Source organism: Bemisia tabaci, chromosome 5 (genome assembly GCF_918797505.1).
Source record: "Bemisia tabaci chromosome 5, PGI_BMITA_v3".
NCBI classification, from domain to species: Eukaryota; Metazoa; Arthropoda; class Insecta; order Hemiptera; family Aleyrodidae; genus Bemisia; species Bemisia tabaci.
In genome coordinates this window covers 4,536,649-4,554,609 of record NC_092797.1, presented here as the reverse complement: position 1 = coordinate 4,554,609, position 17,961 = coordinate 4,536,649, and the positions used below count along the sequence as shown (strand labels likewise).

The following is a 17,961-nucleotide window of genomic DNA, read 5'->3' as shown; positions in this document are numbered from 1 at the left end:
GATAACTCGTTGAAAAGCGTTATAACACGTAACCCTGTGTAGATTAATGCAAAATAATTCGAGTGATTATATCATTACCACTGAAAATATTACCGAAAAATGTGTTGTCTGTTACGGCGACAAAACGATTCCAGTTATCCTGAAACCACCCATGTGCGATTATCCTTGACAAAAGCCTGCTTCGTTGGCTATGTCTCTTAACTAAAACAGCGGGCTGATCATTGATATTGATAGACAAATCTATACAAAAAATATACTTAGAGGAAATGGAAGCGGATGGTTGCAATGGACGAAAGAGCTAAATAGTAGACCAGTTAACGGCTCCCCACGAGGGACCCTATAGTTAGTTCATCATTTTCGCCCTGAGTCCATAACAACCACCTGTTGCAACCAATAGGACCCCTTCACTTTCCCCTCGTCTTCCTTTGTCTATCAATTTCAACGATCAGCCCGCAGTTCTTGATTCTCATTTTGACTAACTCTCCGACTTTTCCAGGATCCCGCGCCAGAAAGCACGAGAATCTCTTCTTCAACATGAAACTAATGAATGAATCTATGACTGACGCGAACCGGCCTTTTAAATGTGATATTTGCGGCGCTTCCTACAAACACTACACCAACTTGCGCAGCCACCAAAACTCACATACTGGAGAAACATATTGTGCAATTTGTCAAAAAGGTCTCGGCACAAAGCCATACTTCAGGACCCACATGTTAAAAGTTCACGGGATTGCTATGTAACCTATGTGCTTCCTTCGTCATCTACTTCTCGTGATCTGATTTTATATTAATGACATTTTACAATGGAGCTCTTACATGTGTGAGCTAGTACGTTTTTTATGTAAAGTTTCGCGAGAAATACGATGGTGCCACTGGTTTTTTGTAAAATCAACTCCGAAGCTCAAAAAAATATCTTAAAGTTTAGGCCGTAATGGAGGGGATATCCCACGCTGTCTTTATCAAGTCAAACCCTCCATGCGAAGATGGGGTGCAAATACATTTACAGGATTCCCACTTTGTTTGGGGCTCCAAAACTGAAAACACGGCAACCTTGCTAATGTATTTGCTCCCTGTCTTTGCACAGAGAGTTTGAATTGATGTGTAGGTGAACTCTCAGGATAGCATGGAATATTCCCTCCGTGACGGATTGAATTTTGAGAGCTTTTTTAGAGCTTGGTAGTTGATTTCAGAGAAAACCAGTGGCACCATCGTGTTTCTTGTACAATTTTACTCATGGAATCGCACTTAAATCGCAAATCCCTCACTCATGCAAGTTCTCCATTCAAAGTTGTTTCCAGTTGCTGTATAAGTTGTGTTGTTGTTCCTCTTATTGAAATAGTATCCAAATTATCAGTAAAGCATACTAAAAGCAGGCGCTCTGATCGAAGCACAATGAACTGAAATAAAACCTTTGCTGACTCGTTTTGTACCAGTATTGTTCCTGTAGGTATATTTTACCCTGTGCGCAACCCTTATTCTTGTCACAAGAGTTGGAAACTTCACACTGAAAAATAAAATCTCATCCCTGTCACCATTCCTCGTTGGTGATCCAAAGGACTTCTCCCCAAAACTTTTCGTGTGTAGTTAAAAACTCAAAAAAGGTATATTCATTAAACTGTTAATTTATAAGGGTACGAACGGTATTAAGATTAATTTAGGCTGTTTTTCCTTAATGAATCCTTTCCTGGTGAAGCAGATCTTCCTTTTCGTTCTTCTCGACTATGTCTTGGGGTGATCTGATTTTTCACGAACAATTGACTCATGTCGGAAAAAACGGCAGTCATTGCCTACCATATTAAATTTTAGATTATACATCTGAAAGACCTTGCCTCACTGTTGGTCAATGTTTAACCTTTACGTTTTGTGTATAAGGAAATATTTATCTAATTTATTTTACAAATATTGACGGGATTAGGAGGGAAATATCATCTTTTTTTTACATAGATGAAACACAGACTCTCTTTTCTCTTCTGCGCTGTTTTCCATGTACCTGGTTGTTAGTCTTCTTCAATTAAAAAAAAATCTTTTAAAAAAAATGAAAAATATTGTTAGGTAAATTTTGTTCATTCATTCATTTTTTTTCATCGTCTTTTTTAATCGCATGATATAAATCTTGTTCAATCATTCATTTTTTTTTGTTGTCTTCTCCAATTGCATGATATAAATCTTGTTTATTCATTCTTTTTTTTTTTTTGTTTCCATATCGGTTTCGTTTCACCACGCGTTTTTGTATAAGAATTTCTGTAACTCAGGGCGCAACGCCCATCTTGACTTGTGATATTCTTTTTGTATTGGTAGCAGTTATTATCATTAAAAAGGAAAAATAAAAAAATTTACAAACAATTGAAGTTTTTTAACTTTTGAAGCCTATCATAATCATTTGATTGAAAAAATGGAAAGGCTCCATTTTTTTCCAGAGTGAACCCAATGAGTAGGGAAGTTAAAAATCCGGCTGAACTGGAAATTTTCTGATCAGGAGTGTTACATCTCCAAGCCTTAGAAATTGTCTCGCTAGTCAAGCTCTTAAGCCAGTAAATTCTCATCGAAGGAGCGTGTGCGGTGGCGGAGACAAATATAGTAGCTAAACAAGTTTTACAGCTCTTCATTTATTTATTTTCGGATTAAAGTAATTTAAATCGGTTGTAAGTTCGGACAGTTTTATAATTTTTGAGTCAGAAAATTCACAACAGTACTTATCTCTAAAAAAATTATGATTCTTTGCTCGATCATACTTTAACGAACCACCAATCAGTTTGCCTCGATTTGATTAGCTGCTCTCAATCGTGCAATTTACTCTTGTGGTGTTCTCAATTAATTCCTGGTAGGACTCAGTGGCGTGGCGTGCTTTGCGACGTATCGATTGATCTGCCATTTAAACCTATGGAAAAGAATCTATAAACAAACAGTGTTCGCAACGAACACCTTAATGGTCGATCTTTTACCATAGCTTCAAATGGGGAAAAATATCGATAATCGATCATTCTCGCCTTGCCACTGGTAGGAATAGTGTGTAATTGATAACTAACATCAAATGCATAATAAAGATAAAGAAACACACATCGTAATTTCTAATGTTGGGCAATTCTCAGCTCCTTGAAGGAAATCCGACTTTGCGCATTCGTCGTTGAAATTTGACTGAATTACATTCTACTCGACTATAGAATCCATTTTGAGACCTTGCATCTCTAATCCCAGCAATTTTGAGTACAGCCAAAGTCAAGTTTAAAAATCAATACCCTTCTCTGCCAGATAATTTATTGATAGCTGTTTGAGTGATAGGTTTGCAAAACAAGTTTGTCAAATTACACCGAAGAAAAAGTGTGTTTATCCCAGCCAACCTTCGCTGGTGCTGTTCACCAAGAAAATTGGTGTTTCGCCCAAACTAGTTGGTGATGTACTTCAAGCACCACCATACCCCTCACTATATAATTAGTGTAATTTACTAATTTAGTCAGTGTAAATTTTATACCGCAAAATACCAATTCGGTCGGCGCAGAGCACAAAGCGGGTTAGCTGGTTCACAATACCATTGCTCCTATGGCTAAGCAAAACGCTGTATGAACTCCCTGATGTTGCTGAGTTGCCCCCTCTGAAACTTTTATTCTGAAGGAAAGTTATGAGTATTTTTCTTTGAAATTTTCACATACTGTAGATTAAATTGCAGATGAGATTCTCCGATAAATCGGGAGTAAAATACCCCCAAGTCTCCTTTAATATCTCTACTTATTTTATACAGAAGGAAATGTGGCAACGTTCGAAGGCTCATACGGCATCATGCTTCATATCAGCACGGCAGGTTGGTGAAGCAGAAGAAGGTTGTCTTTATTCTGTACTTTGCGTTAAAGTCTCCAGAAAGGTATACTGCCTTGATACGGAAGAACGCCCAATGAACCCTCGAACATTCTCAAATTTCTTTCGATAAAATATTTATTTTTGAACAAAGTTATACGTTTTTCACCCCGAAATTTTCCGATTCTATAGATTAAAGTGCAAATAAAATTCACTGAAAATCAGAAGAAAAATACTCACAAGTTTCCTTGGAAATTCGTATTTTTGCAATGTCTAAAGGTTAATGCTAAGCTTTTCTCTAACATGGCGAATTCGTGAACAACCTTTTTCTTCCTCCTCTTTATCTTCCCTTCCTTTTTTTTCTCTTCTTCTTCGTATTTTGCAATGTACCTGGGTTTTGTTTGCCAAACAGATCGTTGAATATCTCGGTAATCATTCATCGTCAGGTGAATCTGACCGTTACGGAGTGACGAAATTAAAATTTACAGTATTAGAAAGATAGCAGTGCAGGGCCTCTATGAAATGGACAAAATTTTGCACTGGCGAACTAAAATTTCTGGCTCATCCGAAAAAACACTCATGTGTATAAGGAAAATAATAGTATGTACGTTGTTCAGGGTGTCTACAAGTCGGAAGTCCGGAAAAATACTGATTTTTTAAGGGCGGTCAGGAAAAACTGAAAAAGCGTGGAAATTTCCGCAAGGAGGTCCGGAATTTTTTCATTTTTTTTTCACACTTTTGTCGCAATTAGAGCGAGAAATTCGAAATTTTTCGTATTTCGTCAAATGAATGTACTGAAAAGCACCGAATTTTTCTGTTGAGGGGGTCACTGAATTCCTTGGGAGTGTACTGAAAAAGTACTGTAAAAGTACTGATTTTTGACCAGCCTGTTTTAGTAGACACCCTGGTTGTTTCTGAACCGAGCCAGAAATTGTAGTCCCTTATTGCAAAGTGTGGTTCAAATGTTGTCGCTGGCGTGGATTGTCAGTAGTTGATGTAACCAGTATCTGATGATCTGATGATTTTTAGGTTATCCTCCGTCATCAGCCGTTAGTCCCGGTAAAACCCAAGGGTTCAAGCTGTTCAAGTGTAAGATATGCGGAGCCAGCTACGCCAACAAAGGAAATCTGGTCCAGCACCTCAAGTACCACTCCGGTGAAACTTACTGTCGTTTATGCAACAAAGCTCACTCAACTCCCGGGAATTACAAGAGGCACTTGATACTCGTTCACGGGATTCAGTAATTACGTGAATCGAGGTGATTCGCAAGAAAATAAAAACCCACCGAATTCGGCAGGGAGGATATTTTTTTGTGCATCATAAACAACCTATCTGTCACTGATTTTTTTCCACAGGGAAGTTTATTTTTTTCCTTTTTTAAATGCAGGGTGTCCAGAGTCAAACACGTCTATTTTCAGGATCGACTTTTGGGATTTAGTACCCAAGACTTTTTTGTTTTACAACGAATTCCCACAAAATCGCATCCATCTGGGTTACAAACCTTCAAAGTTTCGGACAAAAAACCGTTTTTTTTAAATTTTTATTTCGGAGACAGTTATGAATTAAATTGACTTTTTTATGTACTTTTACACACTGAACACATTTCTGATTTCAGAAAAACCAAAACCGTAGGTATTTTAAGGAGGGTTTCTGCGATACTTTGATTTTTGAAAGGAGGGATTTATCTAGGAAAACGTTACTGAACAAAAAAGTTATTTTGATCCCAAGAACTGATTCCGAGAAAATTACCGTTAAGCTTTGGGACATTCCACTTATAGAAGCGCCTTTTTTATTCTCTTCCATTTTGATAAATTTGATCCACTCTTCAATCAATTGCATTATGCGAAAAGAAACAGGGGACCCTATATTTTCGAGTTAGTTCTCTCTCGATGCAATGCGTGTCATCTACTTTTTTTATATGCATATCGAACAGCACACTCGGAGGGCTCCATCAAAGTCTGCAGAAAAATGCAGGTATTCTTGCCGCTTGCATTACGTGAACAGATCTATGGTCTAAAATTTTAATCATAAAAACTTCACCATATTTCTTTACAAACTGTCATCAATTCCCTCTTTAGATTTGCGAATTTTGCCTGTGCCGTGATTTGTTTGTGAAGTAACCTCAGATATGTGGTTACAGTTTTGTTATTCGGTTGGTTTCGCTAATTTGGGTACTAATTTTGTTAATTGGTTTAATTTCTCTAATTTCTCCAGAGTCATTTTGGTAATTACAGAAAAAAAAATATGGTCGAATTTGAAAAATTACCTACATGGAAACAAGTCTCGGACGAATCATAAATTCGAATTCCAAAAAGAGACAATGAGTTTTAGCCTCGACTTATTTCATCAAGTAAACATTAGTTTTACCGAAAATGGCCAATACTTTTGAAACTGTCACTTAAGTTTGTCATGTATTAAATCCATCCATTATAATTTGTTTGTAAAAAAGACCTCAACCCCAACTTCAAAGCAATTAGTTTATTTAATACCTACCTGAGGTGACTAAATATCAGCAAGTCAAAAATTATGTTTATATCTTTATTTTCCTTGTATGCCAAAATGCAATAAATTTTTTATTTACAATTGAAAACCTCCTGCAACTATGTTTTTTCCTCACTTCCGTCACGAATGTTTAAGAAAACGAACTGGCGTTAAAGTTCAAGCATGTCTTTTAGCTAGCGTTTCTCATTTCTTTTAGTTGATTTTTCCTCCACGAAAGATTTCTTGCATGCAGCAAGTATACGCGGTTTAGCTCTTAGATACCCATGAAAAGTGAAACAAAAGATCAGAAGTGCAAGGAAAAAATGCGTAGGTACATTTTCCTCAGGAAAATTATGTTCTGCGAAGAAACACTGGAATACAGAAATTAACTTACCAACAATCCTTTTACCCAGGCAATGGCAATGCTGCACTTAGGATGGGATTTATTGAATGAGCCATTTTTGCGTTTTCTGCACATCGTTCCAATTTTTTTTCGGCAAAGATTCGCTTAGCATGTCCCATTGTACCAATATGGCAGTATCTAATGCAACAGTAGGAAGGCGATCTTTTTTTTTTTTTTTTTAATTATGATATAGTTCGCTCGTATACGTAATTAAGTGTTCAACGTAAAAAAATGTTAACTTGCCACTTACCGAACTGAATAAATTTTATGTCTTTTAATATTTGCATAGTTTCATACTCTTTGAGGGTCCAGCGCTAACTTACTGTTTTTTCAATAGGTCCACCCAACGAAACAATGGACTACACTGAAGGACCATTTTCGTGTCCCAAGTGTAGCGCTAGCTATAAGTTCAAGACCTCATGGTACAACCACATGAAACTACACTCCGGTGAGACTTACTGTCAGTTATGCAAGAAAGCTCACGCAACAGTGTACTCCTACAGGAGGCACATGATTATGGTCCACGGGGAAACATGAGATTTCTTCGAAAAAGCCAACCCTGAGTTATCTTTGTATTCGGATGAAAATGATACCCATGAAATTATTTTTGTTATATTGTACGATTCAGCGTTTTATCTTAGTTTTGTTTTGATTAGTTTGCCTGCACCAACGCAACAGAGGTGTAACCATAGATGCTGAACCGTGATCCGTATAATACCCATCCTTAATTTCCAGTTTTTTTCTACCCTGAATTTACTTGTGTACTTATCGTAAATAGATTCAAGTTGGTTTGGTTGAAATTGAAAATGATATTCAGTTTTTTAATTACTTACCTCAACCAGACCTTTTGTATCTCGCATCAAAAACTTGGTGTAGTTGCACGTCCCACCGTTGTGTGCTTACTATAACCAGGAAGTACGCCAGGAAAAACGATTTTTTCCTGAAGGAATGATCGAATAAAATTCTATTTGTGTGGCGTTTTCTTTAAAAATGAGTTTTTTATTATATAATTTCTTAATTTCTTAAATAGAAGAAGAGAGCATTAAAATCCCATGAAACAGGTTAGCTGGTCGGATATAGCTATAATTTCTCTAAAGTTAAGCAATGCAGAAAATAAATCCTTGAGTAGACTAATATCGCACCAGGGAGAATGAAATCCGGCCCACCAAGGAAATTTCGGGCAAAGTGACAAAAAAAATTGTTGATCTTTTCCTTTTTTCCTTTTTCTTTTCGGTTCTTCACGCATTTTAGAAACAACACATGTACTATTAGTTTTCCTGTGCAGGCAGGTGCTTTTATGAATAAATTATAAGTAGATATTGTGACTCATTATTGCAAAATGTATCCTGATTACGTGTCGGAGCGGGGGCAAAGTCGTTGAAGTTCGAGTCCATCCCTTGCTTCACGTACAATTTTTTCATTTCCTTCGTTTCGTTTTATGTGTTAAGATCCAGCACTGACCAATTATCTTTCCAATAGGTCAATCATGGGACCACGCAAATCGCACGCAGCGCTTCTCGTGTCCTGTTTGTGGCCTTAGCTATAAGCACAAGACCAACATGTACAACCACATGAAAATACACCTCGGTGAAACCTATTGTCAGATATGCGACAAAGCTTGCTCAAATCGAGGGAATTACAGGAGACACATGATTATGGTCCATGGGATCCAATGAGGTGACTCGAGGTGACCGTGCCAAGAAAATGATACCTTTAGGATACTCACCATCAAGTTCAAAACTTTTTAGGGTGTTCTCCTCTTATTCTACAACTCTTTTCGGTTCATCTTGCCCAGAGTATTCGGATTTTACACCTTTTTTGGTCGAAATTACAAAAAGTAACTCACATTCTGCATGTCGTTGCGAAACTACGTATCTTTTTATGGTTATTTAAAACCGCTCCAGTTCTATTTTTGCGAAGAAAAAGAAACCAACCTCCTGTAGCAAATTGATTCAGAATAATCAACTACGAGAGAAGTAAAATCAAGGCAAATTTTCAAGAAATTTGGTTGATTAGTTTCCTGAAGAAAGAAGTATGACAAGAGACGACTTGCCATATTTCTTTCTATTAAGAGAACTACTACTTAGTTTCTACTTATTTTTCTTTCTTTCATATTTCTTTCTCCTTTACTAAGTAGCAGACGGTGAAACATGGTATCGTATTTAGCCATTGATATTCATGCACCTGACCGTTCATTATTTTTTTTGTTTTTCCATAATTCTTTGTACCCAAACTGAACTATTATATGATTTAAAATTGTGATCAGAACTTTTTCATTTTTTATAGCGTTTATGTTTATTCTTATTTTTTGTGTTGTATTCACTCAAGCGTTGTCCCATACCTTCAAATAAATTGTCCAGGGTCTCGTAAAGAACACTTCGAGAACTATGAAGTCGTGAACGTGAGAATAGTTAATTTAGTACCAAAAGTAATTATATTTGTTTTTTTGCATTTGGTTGCATTTTCATTTTTTTTAAAATTCCTTTTTCTAACCGGACGTTTTGCGTCCACCTCCGAAAATCATCTGAGGTAAACATCAGTTTGAGTCCCTCCGTGATTGGATCATCAAACCTTCTTTCTGGGGACAGATGAGGATCGAGTGGATCGATGTAACTGTACTGCCATGCTTAGGAAGAACGCCGTATGGACCTTCGTGCGTTGCCAAATTTCTTTTGTTAAAATACGAATTTTCGATGAAACTCGAGGAAATTTTGCGTCCAATTTTCCAAAGAATTGTCTTCGCATTGTGATCTGAAGTATCAGAGAATTTCAGGTAGAAATGTTCATCATTTGCCTCTAAAATTGATGCTTTAAGAGGAGGAATTTGGCAACTCTCGGATGTTCATACTGCGTTTTTCCTTAGCACAGCAGTGTAAGGAACCAGGGATTTAGGAAGACGAGAGGTTTCTTGTTTTCGGATTTGTCTTTTGTTTCTGGTTAAAAAGATTACCTATGCGTCTCAAAAATTTTAATTTTATTTTCATGAATTTGCAACGCTGAAAACCAAAAATTTCAGAAAATTCACCCAGTAGTTTCCTCTCTAAAATATAAATTGGCCGTGAAGATTCTGGAACACCGAAACCAAAAAATACCCTTTCTGCAACCAACGCCTCAATTATCTCATTTGCGGTGTCGCAAAATACTTGCTCCTATTTCATTTGCTTTAAACAAAAACAAGTCAACTGTACTACTGCTAAGGAAAAACGTCGTATGAACCGTCAGGCGTTGCTACATTTCCTTTGATAAAACGAAAATTTCCTGCTAAACTTATGAATATTTTCCCTCCAATTTTTAAAATAATTTTATTCGTAATTTCACCTAAACTTTCTGGAAAAAAAAGGAAAATATTCTTAACTTTCCTAAAAAATAAACATTTAATCGAAGGAAATTTGGCAACTCTCGAATGCTCGTACGGTGTTCATCCTTAGCACGGCAGTGTAGGTACAGCTTGAAATCTCTACGGGATATCTTGCTAGGGAAGATAAATCAGGGAGTTTTCAAGAAATTAAGTTGTCTCGTTTTCCGAAGAAAAAATCAAGTATGATAGGATGTCTCTTATGTCGCTGGAAACAGGTTGTTTCGTACTTTGGCCATGGATGTACTGTCTCTTCAGTTGACATTTTTAGAATTTCATCCTCTCGAGATTCTGTACTGACATGTTGTCTTTCCAATAGGTATACTCAGCGATCCAGGGAATAGCACTCGCTTCCCGTGTCCTGTGTGCGGAGTTAGCTATAAGCACAAGCCCAACATGTTCAACCACATGAAACTCCACACCGGAGAGACAGTCTGTCCCGTTTGCAACAAAGCTCAGTCAACAACAGCTAGTCTACGACGCCACATAATCACCGTTCATAATCGATACGACTTGATGATGTAGCTGGATCCCAAAGACTTTGAATTTTTATTTTTATTTTTATTTTATTTTATTTTATTTTTTTTTTTGTATTTCCTCATCAGTACGGGATGTAAGTTTTTTTTTTAAAATCTTTTAGGGACGATTCGAGTACCATGCATCCCATTGAGGATTGAATAGAGGCGCGTTCAGGCGGCTCGTCAAGCTGCTTGACGAGTTTCATGAGATCAATGCAATCAGTAGAAATAAGTGCAATCAGTGCTAGTTGAGTTTCTCGATTTAGAAAAACAATTACCTACATGTTTGTAATGGAGCTCGTCGAAAGGTTGACGAAATGTCTGAACGTGCCTTTGATGAAATTTAAGCGTTACCATATAGAAATCAGCCATCTCCATTGTTTTTATTTTGACGATTGTCCCTACCGACGTTTATTTTCTCGTGCTAAGCTGCCAAGTGACATAACCTCTTATATTTATTGCTTTTTTTTATTATTTCCCAGGCCTTGTCTCCACGGAACGTTTCATGGGGATTACTCCTAGGAGAAATCTCACGTACGAAGTCGGGGAAAATATTGAGTCAGTTAATACTAATGACACTACCAAGTACCTTAAGCGCGACCCTAAGTCCTAAAAGCGACTCAGAGAGGAGAAGAAGAAACTCTGTTGTTATAAGGGTGATCCAAAAGTCCCTTCCACCCCCTCTAACTTTTTACCTAATTGAGGTAAAGATTTGAAACTTGGGGATATTCCTAGGTCAAAGGGAGCTACTTTTTGGCCCCCCTAAAATTTTCAGGGGGGCCCCCCTTGGGGGGGCAACGGCCCCCAACTTTTAATTTTCAAATGGGAAGATCCCCTTTGTGATAGCTCGTTCGAAAGAGCATAAAAAAAGAAAACTTTTCGCGCAAACCCGAAGTCAAAATCTCAAACCGTTTCAAAATGGCGGCCGGTTAAAGTTCAAAATGGCCGAAAATTCACACCGGTTATTTGTCGATGGATTTGCGCGAAAATCGGTATGTAGGGGTATTTTGACACGAGAAAAACGAATTTGACGTTAGATTTTCAAAAAAAACCGAAATTTCCAAAATGGCCGCCGGTTAAAGTTTAAAATGGCCGAAAATTGTCACCTCGGTTTTTTGCTGATGGATTTGCCTAAAACTTGGAATTTGAGAGTATTTTGGCATTTAACGGAGGAAAATCGATTGCTTGGGACAAACTTGGGACAAATCCTATGAAACATTCTGCGGAGACAAGGCCCTAGAGTGAAATTATCAAATACTTGGAAGAATCACTTAGAGGCTGGTAAAATTATTTGATACCTTTATATTGTATTCTCAGAGCCAAAGAGATGGTATTTACGAGTAGGTGTGTTGTGTAGTTTTAAGTAAAAAGTACCTGAGTTACCTTATTTCTGTAGGAAGAAAGACTGAGTTTCAACTCTAATTCCATCGTTTAATTGTCTTATAGTTAGATCTTCCCTACATTATTCTTACATTTTTGACATTTTTTGCGAAATAAAATTTCCGGCCACCCCTTGCTCTAAAGTAAGCCTCGTTGTTACCTGACAGTAAATGCTCTCATCAATGAGAACCAACGGGGTAAAGGATTTTTCTCGCGTGAAAAGTATTGAGGCACTCCGGATAAAGAGATTCTTGAATTGCAAAAAAAACTGCTCGTGAAGGAAAGTGGTAGAAATGCAAGAGAAATGGCTGCAGATTTGGCGCCTAAACAGTGTCGAGAACACAACATTTCACAATTAAATCCTGTTTCGTTCGAGCAATTTCAGAGTCACCTCTCTACCCAACATTCCATCTAGTTCATGATTGCTTGTTTACTCTAATCTTGAGGACAGTCTGTTCAAAAATCGCTGGCTACGCCCACTCCTCGTCAAAATTAGCGCTTTGATATTTAGAAAGTAGAATGTCCAGCCTATTTTTATTTTCTTTTTTATTATTTTTCCGAGGATTAGGATAGAGTGTTGAACCCCTCCAAGTGGCTCCCGCCAATTTATCGTCGGCTCGCTGTTTTTTCTCAAAGGATTCGATCACCAAAAAAAAAAAAAAAAACATTTCCAGCGTGAAAACCGATAAGCCTTCGTCTTAGTTAGTTTAGGATGACGATACCGTACGTTTTTTGCGTTTGTTACTCAACATTTTATAAAAATGAAACTACCAAGTGAACATTCTTTCTGGAATCTCCTTTACCTAAATTCTTTGTTTACAATATTTTGTGAAAATTAGAAATAATTAAATACATTTATTTTTGTTTAAAAGAATAAAACACCAGCGTCAAAACAACGTCTCTCTCGCTTATTATAAATACTATAATAGGATATAGTCCCCTAGTAAAAAATAAAGTCTGATTTTGAAAAGTTGCAAGAGGGATACATACAATAGACACCACTCAAGCCATCGAAAAAGGAGAAGATTTCAAAACTAGTCATAAATATTAAAACTGTTTGTCAAATATCGTGTTATCCGTCTTAGAAGTTGAGTCAAAAATGTCTAAAAAATGGACCAAGGCAGGATATTTATTCATAGGTGATTTTTTCACAGGAAACCATTCATCGAATCCCGGATACGACAAGAAATTTTCATGCCATCTTTGTGGTCTTAGGTACAAGCACAAGTCAACTCTGACGAGTCACATGGAGTGCCACACAGGAGCCACCGTGTGCCCTTTGTGCGGCAAAGCTCAAGCAACCAGAACCACTCTTCGAAGACACCTCTTGCTCACTCATAATGTCGCCGAACAGTAATTTATCAACGTCCAATCTGCCAAAATGTTCTTTATTCAAATCTAGTTCCTCGTATTGACCCCCCTCTCCCAATATCTTTCTTTTAGACTTTTTTCCCCACAAAATTAACCTTTCAAGGATTAAAAGAATCAACGTACTTTTGAACTCGCCGGAATGTGCCAGACGGGAAGTTCTTCATTTTGTCGATTTATATTTACAAATTTTTTCAGCATTGTATTTCTGTATTTTAAAACAATTTTTACTCGTATTACTTTTTTGCACTTTTCCCCTTTTGTCTCGTTCTTCCCCCTCCACTCCAAACTAAACGTTCAACTATTCAAAGAATCAACCTGCTTTTGAACTCTTTGTACTGTTTCAAACGGGAATTTTTTTTATTTTGCCGACTCATGTTTTAAATTGTTTTCAGGGTTGTTTTTTTGTATATTGAAACGATAATTTGCCCGCAAAATGACAGGTATTGAAAGAAATCTATATTGAGAGTCTTTCTTTTTTTTACTCGTATTATTTTTTGTGCACTTTTCTTCTTTTATCTCATTCAGCCCTCTCCCAATCCTTTCATCAAATCAACTCTTCAAGTATTCAAAGAACCAACCTGTTTTTAAAATAATTTATTCATCGTTCCAGGAGGAAATTTCCTGGAGCTTGCATTTTAAAATTTTTACTGTTGTGTCTGTATTGGTCTTTTCAAGTATTGCAAGTTTAATTTTCCCGAAAAATGTTTTTGTAAAGGATACAAAGCTAATGTCTTATTTCTCTCGGTTTTTGACATTTAGTCGTAACAACCCATTAAAAAGCAAACCGCTGTATTACTCAATCAATTTTGAGTTTTTGCAAGAATATGAAACCCTACCTTGATTATGACGCCCATAAATGTCGTCCTTTTTCTCCATTATTGATTATATATTGTACCCTTTCTCAGTCTTAATCTTTGAGGCCTATGCCTCGTTATTTTGTAGTTTGTTAATTTCATGCAGAGACGTTACCCAATAAATTTTGATTTTTCTTTACCTATTTCTTCTATTCAATGTCCATGGATCACTGTCATAGTGTTGTCAGATTTGACTTCCTTTTCAAAGCTTCCATCAATAAAAAGTTTTTTCCGCAGCGGCCACCATTGTTCCTTGTAAATTTTAAGAGGTGACTTGGTTTACATAAAAATACTCAAGCAAAACGACTCTAGATTTTCATTCTTACAAATTTTCTCGATTACTCTCTGGGATACTCATTCCAGGCAGGCTCGGACTAGCCATAAGGCGAATCTGCCATTGGCAGACACGCGGCCCTCTGACAGATAGCAAAACAAGAAAAGAAAAAAAATTCCGACCGAGAATATATGCGGACAATTTCTTAAATGAACGGAAAAAGAGAGAGTTAGGAGTAAAGAGAGGTGATTTTACGCATGAAAGTGGTGAATAGAGGTCCAATAACTACTTTTCTGAAGCGTAAATACTTTTCCGTAAAATTATTTTCACCTTTTTGTTGACATACAGGCGCTTTATCATCCCCCTCCTTCATTCGCTATGTATGTGTAACTCCCTTATATAAGCGATGGTCAGTTCGATTTTTAGACATACACACCCTTTATAGACCACTTAATAGACCTATAAATATATTTCTTCCTTTTCAAAATGACTATTGATTTGGACAAACCATAGCATATCTCGGGCACACTTAACCTTAATTTATCTCGAAATTCAATTACATTAAGAGACATCTAAAGTGTAAACGCGATACAACTATTCGCGCAAGGTGGATGTTCACATTATTGCGTATAAAAAATGTAAGACGTGATGGCGTGAATCGTGAACTCTCAATGCTATGCTCTATGCTACTAGTTTGAAGCATCATTACGAATAAGACAAACGCAAACGAACACAATATGGAAAGAAAGCGAGGGAAAGGATGCGCGTTTACGACGGCGCAGAGATACAACTATTCGTACTTGATGGACGTCCGTGCTGCATCTGAAAAATTGAAGGCGCGATGACGCGAAGCGTGAGCTCTCAATGCTCTGCTATATGATATCAATAATGAGGTGTCGCTCAGATTCTGGAGAAACGTTAAAAAAGAGGCCGGAATACGTATTTCCTGTTTTCGACTGTGTAGATACTTGTTCTATCTCCTTTTTTCAGGTTCTTGTCTGATTCTTTTCTAGGATAGATTTGCAGACTCTCGTCCTAAGCTCGCGTAAATCGCAGCATTGGCTCGGTTCTTTTGGAAATAATGGTGCTTGAATGCGTCTAGAGGCTTTAATTTTTTATTTTTTCTTTAATTTCAGAAGTCTGTCGCTTACTTCGATACGTTCAATTTTGCAATTTTCACTCCGTGCGATTACTAAACTTTGAACCTAAAAATAGCGTAAATTTGTGCTGTTTTGCCAAAATTTTCTGAACCCCTCTCTACGTAGGGGATGCCCTACCAGGAAATATCGCATTACGCCCCTTTAACTAGACAAGGGTCTACACCCTCAGATGCGAGCCAGTCCGACCCTGATTTCAAGACTCCTATCTCTGGGGGTAGGGGGTGGGGGCTGCATTTGAAAGGAAGAAATCATCCGTTATTTTTAGAAGAGCTCTGCACTAGAATATAATATTCAAGAGGCTCGGAGGTCACGGTGCATAAATGCAGTTTTTGAAAAAATTGAGATTTTAAGTAATTTCAAGTTGAATTAGTTTTAATGCATGTTCTGTGAAAAATTCGCTCTCAAATTCACATTTTTAAGCATCAACAAGTCAGTTTGAACTTTCTCTCCGCCGTAAGGATCCATATAATCTCGAAACTTCAAGCACGTATTTCTCGAAATAGCAAAACCTGCACTTATGCACTTTGTCCTCCAAGCCCCTTGTTTAAGGCTCCAGTTTGATTTTATGCAGAATAAGTGACTTTTAACACCCTGTACATTACATTGACTTCCCATTTTATAGTTTTACATGCTCAGTAAAGCACTGCCCATTCATGCGCATCAGAGCAGAATCTTCAATTACTCAGTTTTAAAACCAAAGAAACTCGAGGAGAGGAAAGAATTTCGATTACTTGGACCTAATTTTAGTTCAGATGGTGCACTGAAGTTTTTGGCCTGTACGTGTGATAGCTGCTGACGAGGGAACGTTACTTCATTCCAAGGTTGCAAAATTGACTCAAACAATTCAATTTGTTACAAGAATTTACCTTTGCAATTTTTGGCCAAAATTATTTTGATCGTTGTGTGCGAGTATAACACAGCCGAAGGTAGGAGAGATGTGTTTTGATCTCTTTTTTAACTTTTTCCTCGAATCTGAGTGACACCTCATCGATAGCATATAGCAGAGCATCGAGAGCTCACGCTTTGCGTCATCGCGCCTTCAATTTTTAAGATGCAGCACCGACGTCCATCAAGTACGAATAGTTGTATCTCTGCGCCGTCGTAAACGCGCATCATTTTCCTAGCTTTATTTCCATATTGTGTTTGTTTCCGTTTGTCTAATTCGTAATGGTGCTTCAAGCACTACATGAGTAACACAACCGAAGGTAGGAGAGATGTGTTCGGGCCTCTTTTTTAACTTTTCTCCCGAATCTGAGCGACATCTCATTGACAGCTTATAGCAGAGCATTGAGAGCTTACGCTTTGCGTCTTTATATATATAAAGTCGCTTTACAACGCACTCTGGCGTTCTACGACACCCAAACGCCACATATGCCTGTCTTCCCAGAGGTTATCGGCAACTGACACCGCAACATCTCTTCGTCAACGCCCTGCCGCCAACCCTTTACGGGACGTCCCCGTCGCCTCTTCCCAGGTGGTACCCAATCCAAAACTTGTTTGGGCAACCTCTCCTCTGACATTCTTTGCACATGTCCATACCAGCATAACTGCCTGGACATGACGCTTGCGCTTGACGCTTTGCGTCTTTACGCCTTCAATTTTTCAGCTGCAGCACGGACGTCCATCCAGTACGAATAGTTGTATCTCTGCGCCATCGTAAACGCTCATCCTTTCCCTCGCTTTATTTCCATATTATGGAAAAATCAGTGAAATTATCGATTAGAAATGTCCAAGATTCTCCTGAAAACACAACATGCGAGGAGAAATTTGGCAACATTACACTGAAAAAAAATCTCGGTGTATTTACTAAGAAAAGGGTAAAATTACCAAGAATTCAGGGTTCTATTTGATCCCAGTTTTTTCTTGGTAAAATTACCATTTATGGAATTGGTAATTTTACCGAGAAATCTCGGTAAAATTATTGAGCTTTCTCGGTAATTTTACTGGACCTTGGTAAAAACGCCAATATTTTTTATCGACTGTGGTAGAATTACCGAGATAAAATGGCAAAGTTACCGGGAATGGATTACCAATAAAAGTGGTATTCTTACCTGAAAAAAACGATAAAAATACCGGTTTTTAGGTAAGCTTACCAGTCTGTCTTGGTAAAATTAACAATAATTGGTAAAAAAAAGTGAGATTGTAAAGGTACCAACGGACCTTGGTAAAAACGCCGAGAATTTTTTTCCAGTGTAAAATGAAGTTACGTTCTTTCATGAGGGGATCGGCGAATAATGCATTTAGTTACGTTGATTGTCATGTTGTCCATGTGAAATTTTGAAAAGGAAACATTTTGCGTAGTGCTTTAATTTATGCCTTCCAGGTCCATTTTGTCGCCTCTCTTAACGTAAGAATGCGTATCTCAATTTTCCCGTA

General features: G+C 37.5%; 2 protein-coding genes across 2 annotated transcripts in view; both read left to right on the top strand.

Annotated features, from left to right (window-relative positions):
- LOC109043414 (uncharacterized) overlaps nucleotides 1-2,319 on the top strand; it is a 33,345-nt gene extending 31,026 nt beyond the window's left edge. Inside the window, exon 3 of the mRNA XM_019060608.2 lies at nucleotides 497-2,319. Coding sequence (XP_018916153.2) covers nucleotides 497-741 — 245 coding nt within the window. The 3' untranslated portion in view covers nucleotides 742-2,319. The remainder of the gene's footprint in view (nucleotides 1-496) is intronic.
- LOC109043455 (uncharacterized) overlaps nucleotides 1-17,961 on the top strand; it is a gene marked incomplete at its 5' end in the record, with an annotated part of 310,463 nt that overhangs the window by 51,798 nt on the left and 240,704 nt on the right.